At 40.1% G+C, this 18,611-nt stretch overlaps 1 protein-coding gene across 2 annotated transcripts in view; it reads left to right on the forward strand.

The window, feature by feature from the left end:
- LOC122526241 (protein groucho-like) overlaps positions 1 to 17,369 on the forward strand; it is a 43,170-nt gene extending 25,801 nt beyond the window's left edge. For both annotated transcript variants that reach the window (XM_043649526.1, XM_043649527.1), the window contains 8 exons: positions 1,913 to 2,050; positions 5,273 to 5,558; positions 7,985 to 8,010; positions 12,113 to 12,256; positions 12,591 to 13,192; positions 13,276 to 13,551; positions 14,346 to 14,949; positions 16,100 to 17,369. In XM_043649526.1, the coding sequence (XP_043505461.1) occupies positions 1,913 to 2,050; positions 5,273 to 5,558; positions 7,985 to 8,010; positions 12,113 to 12,256; positions 12,591 to 13,192; positions 13,276 to 13,551; positions 14,346 to 14,949; positions 16,100 to 16,207 (2,184 nt within the window). In that variant the 3' untranslated portion in view covers positions 16,208 to 17,369. The remainder of the gene's footprint in view (positions 1 to 1,912; positions 2,051 to 5,272; positions 5,559 to 7,984; positions 8,011 to 12,112; positions 12,257 to 12,590; positions 13,193 to 13,275; positions 13,552 to 14,345; positions 14,950 to 16,099) is intronic.
- Positions 17,370 to 18,611: the final 1,242 nt, after the last annotated feature.

Consider the following 18,611-nt stretch of genomic DNA (forward strand, 5'->3'; position numbering starts at 1 on the left):
ATTGATATTTTTCTTCTTCTTGTTCATGCTTCGTTCGATCCTCTTACAAATTATGCAAGGAAAAAATTAACATTTTTAAGTAACCAGTTTTACCGATCTTTTTCCTGTAAACACGTTTCATTTTATATGTGTATTTCATACTTACCAATAGTATTATACAAATACAATATTGCGAACGCATTTGAAGTATTGACGCAGATTACATTTTTTTTTTGTAACGTTTATTTAATTTTTTTTCTCTTTTTCCTTTGTTTTTCTTTTTCTTTTTTTTTTTTTAAGTATATCTTTGAGTTGAAAGTTTAATAAGCAGGGAAGATATAATCGATGTTAACTATATAGTTTTTAATTATAAAATCAGGCTTTTATTAGATACTTTTTGCTATTCTACATAAACTTAATTACTGTGGCTTATGATATCTCTATTGAAACTTTTAGACTCGAGATGATTTATTTAAAAGAAAAAGAAGAAGAAAAAATTAAATGAAGAATCGTACTTTGTACGCGAAGGACGATTTTATGGGAAAATCTATCTTCCATTAATACTTGACTTCTTAAACGCTATATATTTGTACGTATACATATTATAATACTCCAAATCTAAGTATGTCCTCCTACGTATTATTCGATTCTTATTAAATGTTTTGCCGTACTTATTCTGACAGCTTTATCTTTAATCTCTTTTCATTACTCGTCCAATTCAGAGTCTCTCCTTCTCGCGTGGCTTCATTTCTGCGGCGTTGGCACGAGTTAGCCGAGATTAAAATAGAGGAAAGCGTAACCTCTCTTTCTCCTTCTCGTCTAACATAAGCCTGTCCTTTCAAGCTTTCAAAATAAGAGCACTCTTGACTCCAAGGAAACTCCGAATCACTTTACCTTCTTTCTCTCTTTTTCTTTTTCTTTCTCTTCGCTCTTAAAAACGATATTTAAGCTACATAAGTCGATGACACGTCTTTTAAGATCTCTAAAAACCCTCTGTAACCTAATTTTTTTTTCTTTTCTTTTTTTTTTTTTTTACATGTTTCAGACGAAATATATCTTTTTTCTTACTTCGAATTTTACCATTAATAAAAAGTGTAGATTCCAGTATTAAATAAAGAAAATTTCAAATGATTCTTCCGGTAAATAAAAAAATCAAATAAATAAGATTAAGGAATAAAGTTATATTACGTTGATCGGTGAAACGAAGAGAATTTAGAAATGCGATTAATTAGTTAACTTCTATTATAACGTAAAATTTAGGAACATCGTTTCTTAAGTATATGAGTAATCGAATACCCATATATATATTTAACGAATGAATACCGATCACCTATCGAAGAATAGAGTCTTTTAAAAAATGTAAAGGGTTTTTATAAAAACGTCTCTCGCGAGTACATACGCATATGTAAATATACATATAGATATGTCTCTTTGTAACAGTGTGTAGATATGAAAGAAGAGCTATCGTTTGCAGCCATCGAGCATCGTATAATGGCGAAAAATGGAAGAAGAGGATAGAGAAAGAGAGAGAAAGAGAGAAGAGCATTACGCTTTCTCGCTAAGCCACGGTGTTTTTTTTATTTTATACCGGCTGCGCCATAATACGTATAAGTGCTTTATAATTTCTATAAAAGCTCACACAGAGCGTGGAACGCGATATATTCTTCTTCTTGTTCCTCCTCTTTCCTCTTTCCTCCCTCCTTTCATTCCGTCATTCTACCACCCCTATTTCACCCACCACCACCACTACCCTCTCGTTCCTTTCTGGTTGTTCTTACCCAACGACTGCATTTTCTCTCTCGAAAAAAATTCCAAATCTTCGTCTTCTTTTTATTCCTCTTGTACTTTCTCATGGTTTAGAAGCGCTATCATCGTTAACGATAATGGACGATTTAATTACAATCTCGATTTTTTTCTTTTTTCTATTCCGCAGACCGAGATATCGAAGAGACTGAGCGCCATTATCGCTCAGATGCTGCCGTTTCTTTCCCAGGATCATCAACAGCAAGTTGCTACGGCTGTTGAAAGGGCGAAACAAGTTACCATGGGGGAGCTCAATTCTATAATTGGGGTAAGTTCGATTAAATTTTTGAAACGATTAATCTATTTGCTCGCATTGGACGCATCAATCCTTTTTTTTATATATATATATTTACAATAATTATCTCAACGGTATACTTATCACAGACGAAAAATACCTTTTTATTAGTTCAAAATATATTATTAATTCGTTTAACATCTACATTTATTCCGGTTAATAGAATTTTAATTGAATTCTTTTTGCAATCTTACACTAATCTTTTATTTCATTTCATTTCATTTCGATAAGGTTAATAAAAATAAAATACTTTCGGGATAAAATCAAGAGTGGAAAAATCGCGTTAAATCGTAAATATCGAAGATTATTGGTAGAAAAATATTACAAACAAACGAGATGATCTTAAGTCGACGATTATTCCATTCGTGCTTATAGATCAGAGAAGGAAACATGCATTTTGGCCGGGATGATAAGCACGCTCACTCGTTCGAAATTGGCATGCGACCGTGGTGACCCGTCGCGTGTAATTGAGTTCCAAGTTGGTACTCCTCTCCCTCTTCTAACCCTCTATCTATATCACTCTCTCTCTCTCTCTATCTCTTCGCGTGCATGACTCGAATAATTTTCCAGTCGCCGAGAGCAAATCCTAAACGAACGTGTACAGAAATCAACCTCGGTCGGTCGACGTCAAGTATCGAGAATGACTTCAATTATTTCTTCAACGAAACTGATTCTAACATAGAAAGAAAGAGAGAAAAATGTTCGCATATAAAATAAATTAAGTACCTAAATAAAAAAAAAAAATAATTATCATGCACTCGCGATCGAAAGGGTAGGAACTCCAAAGCTATAATAATTTTGTATACCATATAGTATTATATACCGTAAAGAACGAATAAAGGTAAAAGAGAGGAGCGAGGGAAGATGGCCATCTTCGTTTGATGAAAAGGAAAAAAAAAGGAAGGAAAGGAAGGGGGAGAAAAGCAGAAGGGAACGCAAGGTAAAAAACGATCTTGTGGTTCTCGGTAATCAGGTGTTGTATATTGGTAGTATGGTAGGCTACGAAAGAACAGAATGAGAGAGAGAGACAGAGAGAGACAGACGGAGAGGAGGCGGAAGGGAATGGAGGGTAGAGGGGGGGAGTTTGAACGGGGAGACGCGTTCTGGAGGCGATGAGGGCAAATAGACAGAAGCGCCAACCCTCCATGAATATGTATTACTCGGTAAACAGGGCTTGAATCAATATTTCGTTTAATAATACTGCACGCTGAACGCAGCAGCCCTTCGAACTCCCTTCCCTTTCCCCCCGTCCCCCTGCCCCCTTCTCACCATCTATCATTTTCTCTGTCTGTTTGCCTGTCTGTCGATTTAACCATCTCCCTCGTACGCATGCATGCGTTTTCATGCTCAACCCTGCAGAGCCCCACACGGCTTTTTGTCACGCTTACCTCGGTGCGTTTAACGCGCACAGGTAAGAAGAGGGGTTCGAGTCTCACCTTTGTAAGGCCTTTAATCATCCTTACTTTCGATCCGAACGCAAAGAGCCCCTTCTTTTGTAGTTCTTCTTAAGGGATTTTTTGTCCTTTTTTTTCATTCCTTCTAATTGTCGCATTTTATCATAAACGTTGTCCGCCTGTCGAGCCGATTATTCATACCGCGTAAAACGTCGTTTGAAATGATTACCTTTCGCGCCGATTCCGTTTTATTCGAATTCGAATTATTGGCCGATCAAACGTGGAGAAAAATTGTACGTGTCGTTTACATTAGATGGAAGAACAAAGCTCTGATATTTTTGTTCGTATTATCGCAAGGATTAAACTTGCAAGAGAAAGAAAAGCGGAAAGAAAGATAGGATAATGAAGTGGCACGTGATGAATCCGGACGCAAAGCCGAGGTAGAAAGGTTGTAGGGGAGGAAGGAGGGCTTTCTCTGGAGGGTGGCAGGAAACTCGAGTCGGTGTGGCCCTTAAACCGGAAGTCGAGTGGCCGGGGGGCAAATTGCACGGTACTTCCTCACGTACGTGCCGGTAGCGGGCCGCAAATACGTCCCCGGAGAGATAAACGTTGGCTGGTCTTGGCACCGACGGGGGAATCTATGTATATATATGTATACATATATATATATATTCTATATATCTACGTGACCTTCTCCTGGCGATTCATTCCAAGCAAGGAACCTACATAGAGAAGGCAATCCGCAGCCCTTCGGGGCGAGTTCACTGGGCGGAGACGGGGAAATAACTATCGCACACAATCGGCGCGTAGCCCGAGAGGGATTATTTCGTATAATCCACCCCTAGTGCTGGCAAACCCCTCAGGCTCTTCTCTCCCTTCTCTCTTTCTCTCTCTCTCTCTCTCTTTGCACACCCCTAAGTGCCTAAAGTGAAATCCACGATAAGCACGATTCGCACGCGTAACGAGTTTATCGGGATTCCCCCTACTTCCCTTTTCACGTTTGTACGTCCCGACACACGCATACTATCTTACATTAAATTATACGTATATATACAAATGTCGCAATCCCTAGGGCTCGTCGAACGACCCTACCTTCCTCTCCCTTCCTCTCTTCTATTACTCTTCCTTTCCTTGCGCTTTCTATTTTCGAAACCTATTATCTAGAACACGATCAATATTCTTTCCTTCTCACTCTTTCTATAATACATGCAGCGGTTACATACTTGAATAATAGCCTTTGTATTATTTCCTCTCTTCCTCTTTCTCTTTCTCTTTCTCCTCGCTGCCTTCTCAAACGTACGATGCTTGCTAGTCTACTAGCAGCTAGCAGCAGCGCGTTTACGTTTCTACTTCGATGGGATGGGTAATATGAGAAAGGCGAACTTGTGGACAAATACCCGTACCTGCCTGCTTTTTAGAGAAGGGTGGATAATAATGAGGGTTGAATCATTCTATTGACACGTCCATATAAATGTTCGTTTATTTAGGACATTAACCCCCTATGATAAATCACATATTGATTTCTCAATACAATTCTTATTTATCTATTGAGCAAATTTTATACTCGAGAATTCGTCTCTCGAATGTATCGTAATTAAACTTACGTTTGAAATATTGCTTCTTTTTTCTTTTTCTTTTTTTTCTATCGTAAACACTGTTGTCATCAGTTTGCACGTCCTTGTACGAACGTATGAAATGCATCGAAATAAAAAAAAACATTGACATACATCGTGTACACTTACATCCGCGCATACATACATACGTTTCACGCTCGTTAAATATAATTATGTTTTCCTTGCAGACGTTGCAACAACAGAGGTCCGATATTCCACGTCTATTGCAGCAAATACACGCTCAACAACTGCCAGGAGCGGCTATAGCTGCCCATCCAGGAATCCCGGGTCTTCCTGGATTAGGACCAGCTGGTGGTCTTCCGGTACCAACTTCCACTTCCGCGACTTTACTCAGCCTTGGATTGACTCCGGGAACAGCGGCAACACCCGGAACGACTACTCCTCACCCGCTTTCGATGTTAGCTAAACCAGAGATTCATCGCGGCCAACCGGATGATCTCAAAAGCAACGGTGGTCAGTTTTTTAGATATCATCCAGGCGATTATATCGAAAATCTATCAAATTTTGACAATTATATGCGATATCCATACCCATACACAAGTAGGTTGACAATTTTTTTTATATTTTCTTTTCTTTTTTTGATTTAAATAATATTTTATAGAAATTTAATTTGGCATTTGTTTTTTTTGTACATGTCATGATTGATAATAATTGTTGTTTCGTTGGTTAATTAAACGGGTAATAAGAAGAAATCGTTAGGATAGAAATTAAACGACTCGTGTTAGTTGGAAAGGTTTACATTCGTTGATAGAAATGTAGAAGGAGTTTTAATAGCGTGGAATGAAGGACACTTTTTTCGTCGTTTCGAAAAAGGTGGTGCAGTAGTAATACCGTTAGCTATCGCGGAATAGCGAAAGATCGCGTGTTTCTTTTCCTCCGCATAATGATTGCAAACGCGGCTCGCGTTGCGTTGAATTGCGTTGTTAACATGCCTCGCGAGCGCTCGTTCGTTCGTTCGTTCGTTCGTTCATTTTTCGTCGTCGTCCTCGCGTATCGTTGCGAGCTGTTGTCGAGCGAAAGTCTCGATGGGACATGATAATTCACGATGGTACCGGCACACGCGAACCTTATCGTAACATAGTCGAGAAAAGTATATGGAATTATTCGGGTTATAGGTGTACGATATACAGGGTGTACACTTAACACGCGTTCTCCCCTCTATTTTACTCAACGCGTACGAGGGAGTTACCACACTTGTCGTAGAGGCACGAAAACAGTGAAGAGAAAGAACAAAAATTTTTTTAAAGAATATATAGTATACGTTCACATATTCATGCGTGATCTTTGACCATTTTTCTGCTTCAATGATCGTTATCGTAAAAAGTCGAGTTGATATAACCAAAGGACAACATGAAATGCCTCCACGCCATTGTGTATAGAGTAAACGTCAGAAATTGGTGAAAAAAGATAAGACACGATGTGCCCACGGTAATTACAGGTTTGCATTCGACCGAATGCTACGGAAGTATTCGAAACGAGCGCTTCCTCGAGATAATAAAAGGTAAGAAATTACTTCATACGATATGAAAGATCGAGAGAGAGAGATAAGAAAAACAAGAAAAAAAATGATTTTCAAACCAATTTCTTTCACTGTTGTCGTACCTCGCGTACGATCTCCGCACGTTTATAAAAGGAAGTAGGTATTTCGCGTGTCAAAGAAATTAAAATTTATGTCTTTAAAATACGTAAGTTAAAGAATGAATCGTATATAACTGCTTACAAAACGATACTTGTATTTGTACTATACGTCGTTATTAAATGTACGATAATTATTCTTATTAACGAGATTAATTTAAATCGTCGATATATCAACTATATAATACAGTTAAGGAGACACCCTGTATATATTATATATAAATTAAAAATAGAAATATTCGCGCAATGATTTCCGTGGATTGTAGCGATAGAAAACGAAATTTTCTATTCTTTCATAGACGAAACTCGTTTGATCTTGCGATACTCGACGCGTATGTACACACACACATATCATTTCCCGCGTTGAATGAAAAGCTTGCGTTCAGGCGTGGATAAAGAGGGGTGGTAGTGTTGGTATTTTGGTGTTGGCGGTGATGGTGGTGGTGGTGGTGGTCGTGGTCGTGGTCGAAGGGGTTGGAGAGGAAGAGAGAAAGAGAGAGAGAGGAAGAGGGAGAGGGAGGCATCAGAGGTGCAGCGTGCATGACGTTAAAAAAAATATGTAGTGTCTAGGCGACGCAAAGCGAGTGCCAGGGGGGAGGAAGAGGAGGATGGAAGAGGTGTTGGAGTGAGGAAGGGGGGTGGAGGGGGGAGGGACACGGGGGATGGAACAGGACGAGTCGGTTCGCTTGCCCGGAAATTTTCAAAGCGCTTTTCGGGTATCCGCTTTCGAGAGACGAAAGCGTGTTGCGTCACCCTGTTAGCGTACACCGGCGGTTTTCAGCGAAAAGCGCATAAATATGCATGAAGATCATTTATACGGGTGCCGTTTTCCCTCTCCACCCCCGCACCCCTTCTTTCTCTCTCTCTTTCTCTCTTTTTTTGTTCCATAGACCTCGCACATCCCTTTCTATGTTATTAACATTTTATCGACGCGTTTCGCGCGTGTTAGTAGGTATGCGTTTTCCGCTCACTGCTTTTTTCTTTTTTTTTTTTCCTCTCTCGACTCTTTCCACGCTCCATCGGACAAGGAGAGAAAATCGTTTTCGATGATTGAAAAAAAAGAAAAAAGAATTGAAAGGAAATAAAAAGAACGCAAGAGGAGAGAGGGAGGAGGTAGATTAAATGTGAAAAATAATGATTTAAATATAAAAGGATACACTGTGTGTGTTATAAACGTCCGGGATTCTTCTCCCAGTAAAAGTTTAGTCGGGCTAACGAGATATTTTTTTTTTATTCTGTTGCAGGTCTTAGCTCGACCGAGGAGAGACACGTGAGTAGGCGAACAATTTAAACAAAACAATAAAAATTCGATTTTTTCGCATCTTAATCCCTCGAAAGAGAGAAAGAGAGAAACTGTGTGTTTGTGCGAGAGATTCATAAAAGGAGTCACGCGAGCTACGAATTTTCCTATCGGACAATACCTTACGTACATTACGTAGAATATATATAACATATTTATTATATACGTATGAAGTTAAACGATATTTTCTGTTTTATTTTTTTAAATATTTGTATTTTTTTTTTTTCGAAAGCTCGTTCGTGCTGCAAGCGATTCTCGATTGTAACGAATTTCCCCATTATCTGCGTCGAATGTCGGCGCGATGAAAGGCGATAAAGCTGTTTTTTTCTCTCGCGGTCGTAATCAACGCTCGCGCCGAACGTTCGCCTCGGTTATTGCTGTTATTGCATCGTTTATATGCACGTAGCTACTTCGTACGTACCTAGTAGATACACGTATCTACGTATGTATGTGTGTATGTATAGGTGGACGCATCATATGTATGTGTGCGTGTGTACGTGGCTAAATACATGGGTACAAATCTCTCGTCGAAATTTATAGCTACGCGATCTCGCGCATCGTTAAATATTTCTCATTCGGAGAACTGGCCGTATAAATTATTTATCGAAACGTCAAATTAATAATCCGATTAGCCGTGAAATCGTGGCAATTGGACTCGTTGATAGTCGGCGAGGGGAAATGCGTAAACGACGACAACGGGAATGAAGATGAGAAGGAGGATGAGGACGAGGATGAAAATGAGGACGGCTTTTACTGCCAAAAATAGTATTTCGTTAAAGATGAAGATACGAGAAAGAAGAAGGTGAGGCTTTTTAAGCTCGTCCTCTTTCCCCAACTTGTCCAACGTAATTAGTATATTTTGGCGAAGGCTAAGTTCTCGTTGCAAGAAGAAAGAAGAGAAACGAGGGAAGGGAGAAAAGAATGGAAGAAAACAAAATGGAAAAGAAAAGAAATAGTGCTTTTGTAGAAAAAAAGAAAGAAATGGAGATAGACGGAGAGAGAAAGAGAGATGCCCGAGCAAGCACGAGCACGAGCACGAGAGCACAAGCGCATAGTCGAGTCGTAAGTCAGAGAGAAGCGCGTGCAAGCGTACTCGAGCGTGGTGGTACTCAACGTAGCCTCGTGTATAACACGCAGATTACACGCGTGTAACTTTTCGTGCTCGCGAAGGGTGGTAGAAACGAACGAACGAACCAACCAACGAACGAATGCCGGCGTGCCGGCTGCTGCTTTGCGTATATACGCGCTCTCTACGGTGCAATTTATGTTTTCGACGGACGCTCGAGAGCCACGGAAAGTGGCCGCGCGGAAAGAGAGAGAAAGAGAAAGTACATGGAGAAGAGTAGTAGTACTAACAGCGAGAGCAACCGCTGTGTTGTGTAGTAGTTGCTAGTAACGTAGAATAGCGATGGTAGTAGGGCTGAAGTTCAACTACTATACGTTCTGGGATTAAGCACGAAAGTGAGAAAGAGAATGAGATAGAAATAGAGAGAACGGGAAAACGTAACAGACGCATTTTCCACCTTTCTCCGTCACCGTAAAATTACCTGTCCGTTTTCACCTTGTCGAAATGAAATTACGAATTCAAATATGAATTTTAAGCGCACCTGGTAATCTCTTTGTTATTCTAAGAGAAGGAAAGAGAAACGTAGAAGGTAAAGCGTTAAATTTATGCTCGATATATATATCTTCCGTTCGTCGGTACCAACACCAAGTATGCGTGCCTATGCGAATAGTATTACACGCAACATCTACTCGTATATACATAATTTCCGTGTTTCGATTCGATCGTTAATTTAATTCTGCCGAAGAATTAATTATCCTAGCAACGTGAGCCTTCGGTCAATTCTCAAAGAGAGGAGAGGAAACAGAGAGGGAGAGATAGAGAGAGAGAGAGAGGGGCAGCCCCTCGCCAGTTTTGTTTATAACGTGCTTGCGCGAACACTGAATGCATTAATATGTATTACGTGAAATATGTAAATACGTATAAATGTAAATATGTAAAGTGCACTCATATATACTATGTATACTCCTACATACGAATCAGTTAAGCTCTTTTACATGTTAAGAATTCAAATTATAGAAGAATAAAGATACATGTTCCGCAAAGTACTTCCCAGACGTTTATGATGTTGCAAATAAAGAAAAGAAAAATACAACGAAAAAAATAAAAAGAAAAACAAAATTGTTAAATAGAAGCGAAGAGAACGTGTTATTGCGCGTGAAAAGCATGATAGGTAAACGGAGAGAGAGGGTGAGAAAGGAAGAAGAACGAAAAAAAGAAAAGATGTGGCGGTGGGAGGTGGGTGATAGGGAAAAGGTATCGTTTGTGAGACAAGAAAGACCAAAAGAGAGCAATAGAAAGAGAGAAAAAAAGAAAGAAAGAGTGAGACGGAAAAAATAATGGAAAGAAAGGAAGGTAGGCCATAAAGAAGGGCGAGAAGGGAGCGCGGAGCGTGTATTATAGGTTTGCCGGGTCTGTAATCATCGCAGGACCGCGAAACGCCCACCGACGCCCTCTCATTCCGCGTCTTGCCATTCTATTTTCCTCTCTTCTTCCTCTCTTCGTGCTCGAGGCACTTTCCGTTCCGAGCCTGCTGTTCGTGTCCTCCATCCTTTTCTCTTTCTCTCTTTTTCTCTATCATTTTTTTTCTCCTTCCTTCCCTCCTTTCTTCTTTCTTTCGTTTTATATATCTCTCCCTTTTTTTTTCCTTTCATTTTTTCTTTCTTTCTTTCTTTCTTCCTTTCTTTCTTTTTGCTCTCTCCACTCGCAGCCGTAGGTTATGCATGCCCACTCTATAATCATTATCGGCCCTACCAGGCCGACCCCTTTCTTCTCCACCCCCCCAACCCTTTCCTCCTGTCCCTTTTCGTCTCGCAGCTCATTTTCTCTTCTCTTCTCACACTCTTTAGACAGAGAGAAAAAGAGAGAGCGAGAAAAGCCACGTTCGCAAGCCTCGGGCCACCGCGGTTATCCTATCTTTTCCTTTTTTTACAACCCTTTTACCTTCCCCCTTGTTCTCTCTTCCCGTCCATGAATTCCATTATGCTTTATTTAAGCTTGACCGATGGCCGAAGACGACGCGTGCCACCTTGCGATTCGAGAAATTTTGCGCAAATATCGGCTATCTCTCTTTTTTTGTTTTGTTCCAACAATATTATACGATCATCTTTTCGCACGATGATTTTCGCGTAAATATGTAGGCGTAGAAAAAAGGGTGATAAAAAAAAAAGGAACGCGAAGAAACGAAAGCGTGTATTTAATTTCACGATAATATACTTTTTTCGTTTTCATTCGAACCGACAAAAATAAAAATAGGAAAAATTTGTAGGTCGTAATGTAAAGTGTAAAATGTGAAATTCATTGGATCGATGGTGGAACGAATAGGGAGGATTGAACGCGAGCAAGCACGAGGATAATAAAAGTGGACTCGACTAGATCGTTAATAGTGCGGTAATCGCGCTGACAGCCAAAATTACATTTTAATATCGTCCTCGTGGCGGCGGGGCTCTAAACGAGTACGCTTTACGAACCGTTCCCGTTTCACGTCGCCCGCTAAAATCGAAATCGATTACCGCGAAAGCTCGCCTGACGATTGTTAATAACCATCGACGTAGATAATTATGGTTTGTCACGTAACATCCATGTAGAAAACTTCTTGTTCGTATTATCATCTGGCAGAAAAATAAGATATCATTCCTCCTATAATAATATCGATTCGAATAAATTCTTTTAAAACAACGGTTCTAACTTTTTTTTTTTTTTCATACTATCGTAGGCGGACTCCTTTGAATCTCTTTCTTTTTTTTCTTGGGAAAGTTTTGTGGGATGCGAGCACCTCCGAGTCAAACACTTAAATAGGCATTCGTGAGGAGATTGGACGGTGGGCCCTGGATAGCTCGATGGTTAAAGAGAAGTAGTCGCCCGAAAAGAGGAAAATCCGGGTTCGAGTCCCGGTCCAGTCGGTCCAACGGCCCAATTTTTTTCACGAATCCTACAGTCTTTTTTCTTGTCGATAAAGAAAAAAAAGAAAGAAGAAATGTTGATGGAAGGACTTTTTTCGTATTACAGAGAAGTTCCATATCTCCCGGTGACAAGTACAGTCGACCACGAACGCCGCAAGAGTCCCATCACGGTCATCATTCCCAGAACCATCACGAACATTCGATGCACATAAAGAAAATGAAGAAGGAACAGGACAAGGACATCGGACACGTAAGTTCCATATTTCTTAGTGTAGGTAATTTACACGCATAACTATATACGCGCGATAAACGATAAGGATCTTTGGTATTGGAGAAGACTATAATTTAGTCGTTCCGAAGAAATCCCCGATTAATCGGTTGCTCGGTAAGGCAGGTTAGATCGCTATCGCTAATTAGATTCCTATCGAGTGTCGCTAGTTGCATTAGAGAGAGCCGATACATAGGTAATCTCGATTAGATAATCACTATCGTGGAAGGAGGTAATTACGAAGAGAGTTGTTAGAGTCGAGATCGCGTTTTTCTTATTTCCTTTTTTTTTATATTCTTCTTCTCGATTGCAATAGAGCGACGGAGAGAAGAGCGATCAGGATCTGGTGGTGGACGATGCGAGCGAGGGTCCGGCGAGTCCGGTGGTCAATGGAAGGTCGTCTCCTCGAGAAAATGGCATAGACAAGGTGGTAGTGGCACCATTGGGTAGCAGCGTGCAAACGAAAAAAGACATTACGCCGCACTCGCCTAGAAGTGGGACGAGTAGCAATGCGAGCACACCTTCGGCCAAAAAAATGGAAGAACGTGAGAAAGCTACGACACCGATCTCGAAGTCTCTCACGCCTACTTCTGGTTCGGTCGTCGGTGGCGGTGGTGGTAGTGGCGGTAGTGCCGGTGGTGGTAGTGCTAGTGCTGGTTTAAAAACATCGGCTTCGGCTAAACTTTTGCAAGGTCCACCGACCGGTACCGCGGTACCCGGTCCTTACCCTCCTCATTATCCACCCGGGCCACCTCCCCATCATCTCGGGCCAGCTGCTCAACATCCTCACGTTGACATGATCGGCTACAACGGTTATGCGCCACCCAGAGCACCGCCTTCTCTTCAACAACTCTATGATCCCCACGTCACGATGAGGGCACCTATCGTGGGCGCGGTTGGTGTACCCAGCGGCAAACCGTAAGTACGACGGATTCGTCGATCCCAAATTTATCAACGATCAATAATATTCATCTTTTCCGGCGTTGACTTTTGTCTAACAGAGCTTACAGTTTCCAAGTGTCGGGCGACGGACACATGCAACCAGCCAGCTTCCCCTTAGATGCTTTGATGGCAAGCGGGATACCGCGTCACGCGCGTCAGATTAATACCCTAAGTCACGGCGAGGTCGTGTGCGCGGTCACGATCTCCAATCCGACCAAGTACGTTTACACCGGCGGCAAGGGATGCGTCAAGGTCTGGGACATCAGTCAGGGCGGGACTGGGAGCGCGAAGCCTGTCTCCCAGCTCGATTGTTTGCAACGTGATAATTACATCAGGTTCGTGGAAATTATCCATTCTTATTTTTCCATTCGTACAATTTTTCCCTTTTTTTTTCTTTTTTTTTTTTCGTATATTCAATAATAAAGTCCCAAGAAACAACGTAAACGTAAAAATTGAACTTTTATCGCGTGAAAAATACGGATGAACGATATTCGCGTATATTATGACGTTACATTGAAAAATTAATAACCATTCGAAAAGCGGCAGTGATTTATAATGAAAACAAAACCGCAGGAATCGACCAGAATTCGCGCAGAACTCTCTCTCTCTCTCTCTCTGTCTCTCCCTCTCTTTTTCTTTCTCTTTCGATATTTTACGAACGTCAAGCGTATTTTTGCATTGTAATAAAATTCCAAGCGGCAAATTGTTCGCGTTTCGCTCCTCCGCTATGTGATCGTTAATGCTCGTATGTTAATTAAATTTCATACACGTTTCTTGCAATCACGTTTCCCGTTCCTCTCTCTTTCTCTCTCTCTCTCTCTCTCTTTTATAGAGCCTTTACTGGATTTGATATATTTTAGCCCGCTTATATGTAAATTTGGCGCGCTATTGTTCGATTAAAATCTCCGTGAGCATGCATTAATTATCGTTGAAAATACGATCTCCCGATGAACGAATTTTAATACCACCGTCTACATAATCATCTCTAAAGTATTCCCTTACATTATCGCGTTATTTAAATGATGGTATTTTGATTCCACGATGATAAATTATCAGAAAAACGTCATTCCAATGGACGCTAAGCATTGTAAAATGCATTATCGTTTTTTTTTCTCGGGGAATAATACAGATCAGTGAAGTTACTGCCGGATGGTAGGACGTTGATAGTTGGCGGGGAGGCAAGTCAATTGAGCATTTGGGATTTGGCGAGTCCAACGCCGAGAATCAAAGCGGAATTAACCTCATCGGCACCGGCGTGCTATGCCCTCGCAATTTCTCCGGATTCGAAGGTCTGCTTCAGTTGCTGCAGCGACGGAAACATCGCAGTTTGGGATCTTCAAAATCAGGCGTTGGTTCGACAGTTCCAAGGTCACACGGACGGTGCCTCTTGCATCGATATCTCCGCAAATGGGTCGAAATTGTGGACCGGTGGTCTTGACAACACAGTACGCTCATGGGATCTCCGAGAAGGTCGTCAACTTCAACAACACGATTTCACGTCGCAGATTTTCTCGCTCGGTTACTGCCCCACTGGCGATTGGCTTGCCGTCGGCATGGAGAATTCCAACGTCGAGGTACTACACGCTCTAAAACCTGACAAGTATCAGCTGCATCTACACGAGTCCTGCGTACTATCTCTGAAATTTGCTTCGAGCGGCAAATGGTTCGTCTCGACGGGAAAAGACAACCTTTTGAACGCCTGGCGTACGCCTTATGGTGCCTCGATATTCCAGGTAAGAAACATTATTATTATTATTATTATTATTATTATCATTATTGTTGTTGTATATTTATTGCTAAAAGTTTAAAAATCTTATGAAATTTCGCGTATATATATACCGCGTGATAAAAATGATTCACTTTCACGACGAGATTGAACGGGAAAAGAGTTAAAATGTCTATCGGGCGACTAGTAAAATCAAGCGGATGATCTCGTTTCGATTACACTTTTGAATAAAAATTCAAATTCGTTTGAATCGCGATATTCGATTTTTCGAGCCAGACTACTACTAACTCTCGTCACGAATTCGAAAGATCTATAGCCCTTCCATTGTCAGCCGTGTTTCCAAAAATGTATTTTTACATTCCGCTTGGCACTACCCCTCTCTCTCTCTCTCTCTCTTTTTCTTTATTTGTTTTCTACCGCGTAAATCCGCGTGCAGTTTTGGGGAAACCAAAATACGATATCTTTTTTTATTTCCCCCTCTCCCTCAGATTTTACCCAGATAATATATAAACTGTGCGCGATCGTTGAAATCATTCCGCAAAGTAAAATTCGTAGATACGCAATACTTTGATACATACGATACGACAAGGTAGATACATAATACTAATGTTTCGATTTCACGCGAAATTGGCTTCGCAAACGTAAAATTTGATGAGAGAGAGTGCGAGGAAAGTTTTTCCTACGGTGACATTTTTTTTTATCGCGCGAAATGACGTGTATCGTGCCGACCATACGTTTGTTTTTTTGTCTCTTTTTTTTCTTGTTTTTATCCGTTTATCTTTCGCCGTACTTATTATTTTTACTACACCTTTTACTTTATATTTTTATATGTGCCCATAATTATGAAAGTGGTGTCTAAGTGAAAATTAAAAAAAAAAAAATAAGTTTATTAGTTATTTCACAGCACATTATTTGAAACTAAATGAATTCAATGTAATTTTCACGATATTGTCAAAAAAATAAACCGTTAGATAGCGTTTATTATTTCAATATTATATAGAATTCATTTAATGTTCAAATGTAATAATTTATATATCTCGAAACAAGAAATATATGACTTAGAAGACCACTTTCATAATTACGGGCACATATATCTATTTCATCGTTTAAATGGTATTTTGATTATTGGACATGTGTCGATTATCGATTGATTTCAGTCGAAGGAATCGTCATCGGTGCTTAGCTGTGACATCTCCGCGGACGACAAGTATATCGTGACAGGTTCTGGTGACAAAAAGGCGACAGTTTACGAGGTACTTTATTGAAGACAATTTAATGGAGTCTCCACCGTCATCGTCATCGAAGACCATTTTTTCCGAGAGTTCATCTATAAAATTCGTGTGTTACGTTATTTACGAACGACTTTGTTGCCGTTGTTGTTCTTGTTATCGTCATCGTTGTCGTCGTCGTTGTTGTTGTTGTTGTTGTTGTTGCTACTGATGGTCAAAGACTCTTATTACAAAATAGCGGGACAGACAAATGGATTTCTCATCGTAGTTAAATTTAATCTATCGTTGGTGATAAATTTCAAGAAGAAAAAAGAAAAAGGATAACAAAAAACCAAACGAGTGATAGAAGTTCGAATTTTGTAGATCAGTTTTAACTTTGATATTTTTGACAACCGAAACATGATCGGTATGGTAATTATTTTTTCCCCGAACTGCTTCGAATATTAATTTCTTCTTTAATAATTTCGTTTTAACTTTCTTTCTTTTTCTTTCTTTTTATATTAAAAAAAATGATCGACAAAGTCGCGAATTTCGTAAGTTTTTTGAATAAAAGAGTTACTCGAAGACTCGAGGAAGCCTTACTAAAGTTTAAATTACCGTGAAAGAAGGTGAATGAGGAGGAGGAGGAGGAGGAGGAGGAGGAGAATGAAGATGAAGAGGCAAAAGGGGCAAAGGAGTGAAGGATGGGAAGGAAACTGCTCGGAACAACAGCCTCCGATAAGCTCCCTTTTTAAAAAGCGATCTTGAAAAGCGGTTTCGTTCGTTTCGTATCGCTCGACGTGCATATTTGAATCGCCTTTGGCAGTGAGATCAAACATTAATTCTACTTAGGATTAGAAGGGATAGTGACGAGCGGGTACGGCTACGCTTTACTCACGCATATCTTGCCTCTCTTGTACATTTTTGTATATATCATAGATATACTTATAATATAGATATACAAATATATATATATATATGCGTATGTGTATATGTATATGTGTATATATATATATATATACATACATATATATATTTATATATATATGCATACATAGGGAGAGAGCATCACGAGCATACCGTCATATTTTTCTACGTCTACCGACAGAGCTCGGTGGCAAACACGAAAAAGATAAAAATCTTTGTAAATATTCATCGAGATTTAGAGATTATTATACATAAGCGGTTAAGATTCGAGTAATAAAAGAGTATAAAGCGACGCATTTAATCCAACATTTATTTCAAACTTATTTCCTTTTACTTAGAATATGTATTCAACGGACACGAAGAAATAATATTTTCTGGTAGGTAAAATACAATGCCCATATCTTTCTTCAATTTATACAAATGTGCATGATTTATTTTAACGCTTTGATCATTTTATTTATTCGCTTGAAAAATATTTTAGAATAAAATAACAAATTATGATAGAGAAAAGAGAGATTTCAATATATATATACATATTTGCTAATATCGGTAGAATTAGACGATTCGAATGGAGAGAAGGAGAGATAGCAATTTGAATTTGCAACTGGTAGTAGAGGAAGAGTGGTAAAGAACACGGCAGAGATCGCGGTGGTCGTGCGAAAGCTACCATCGAGTAGGTAATTAGCGATGCCATGCATGCACACGGTTCAGCCCTATTCAATGGAAGGTTCATCGACGTAACGTTATTATGATAGCGGCACATTTTGCATATGTGGCCGCCATTGGGATAGAGAAGAGTATTGCGACGAGGGTTGAGCAATAGAGAGAGAGAGAGAGAGAGAAAATGGGATGGGTGGGGGAGGGCTGTGTTGGTAGGGTGCGATGGTGGCTGGATTTGAACGGGGGAAAGGATGATTTTACGCGGGATTTGCCGCACGCTGAGTCGTATTTGCATGGTAATGATATGCGACGCGGGAGGAGGAATGACGTTTGGGGACGTTGTCGGAGGGGGAGGTGGCGGGGGTGAATGAGAGGACGGCCCGCTGGTGGGGGACTTTTACGTAGGTTTAATAGGGGTTAGAACTCTGATGGGTCGAGTACCGAACGCGCCCACGGCATTTCGCGGATGAATCTTGAATATCACATGAGCTAAATACGGATCGGTTATTACGAATAATTCAGGAGAGAGAGAGAGAGAGAGAAAGATTTATTGTATTGCAGGGAAGAGTTTCATCGATACGAAGGAAGGTAGGTATTTTATTAGGTAGTATTACGAGATTAAATTATAAATTTCTATTGGAAGGGTTCCATACGACATTGTTAACACCGATTTTTTACACTCTACACAGTTGTAACCGTCCATTAAGAGCATATACTGTGTGCCAAGCAGTAAGACCTAAATATTCAATCGTTTCCAAGAAAACGAAGAAATGAGTTTCATAAATATTCTTATATACGGGTGGTTCTTTTCAGTAGTTTGTATATTTTAACACTTCGTCGTATGTGAGCCATTTTCGTGCTTGGTTCAAAAATT

This window comes from Polistes fuscatus, unplaced genomic scaffold (assembly GCF_010416935.1).
Source record: "Polistes fuscatus isolate 324 unplaced genomic scaffold, CU_Pfus_HIC Scaffold11, whole genome shotgun sequence".
In the NCBI taxonomy this organism is placed as follows: domain Eukaryota; kingdom Metazoa; phylum Arthropoda; class Insecta; order Hymenoptera; family Vespidae; genus Polistes; species Polistes fuscatus.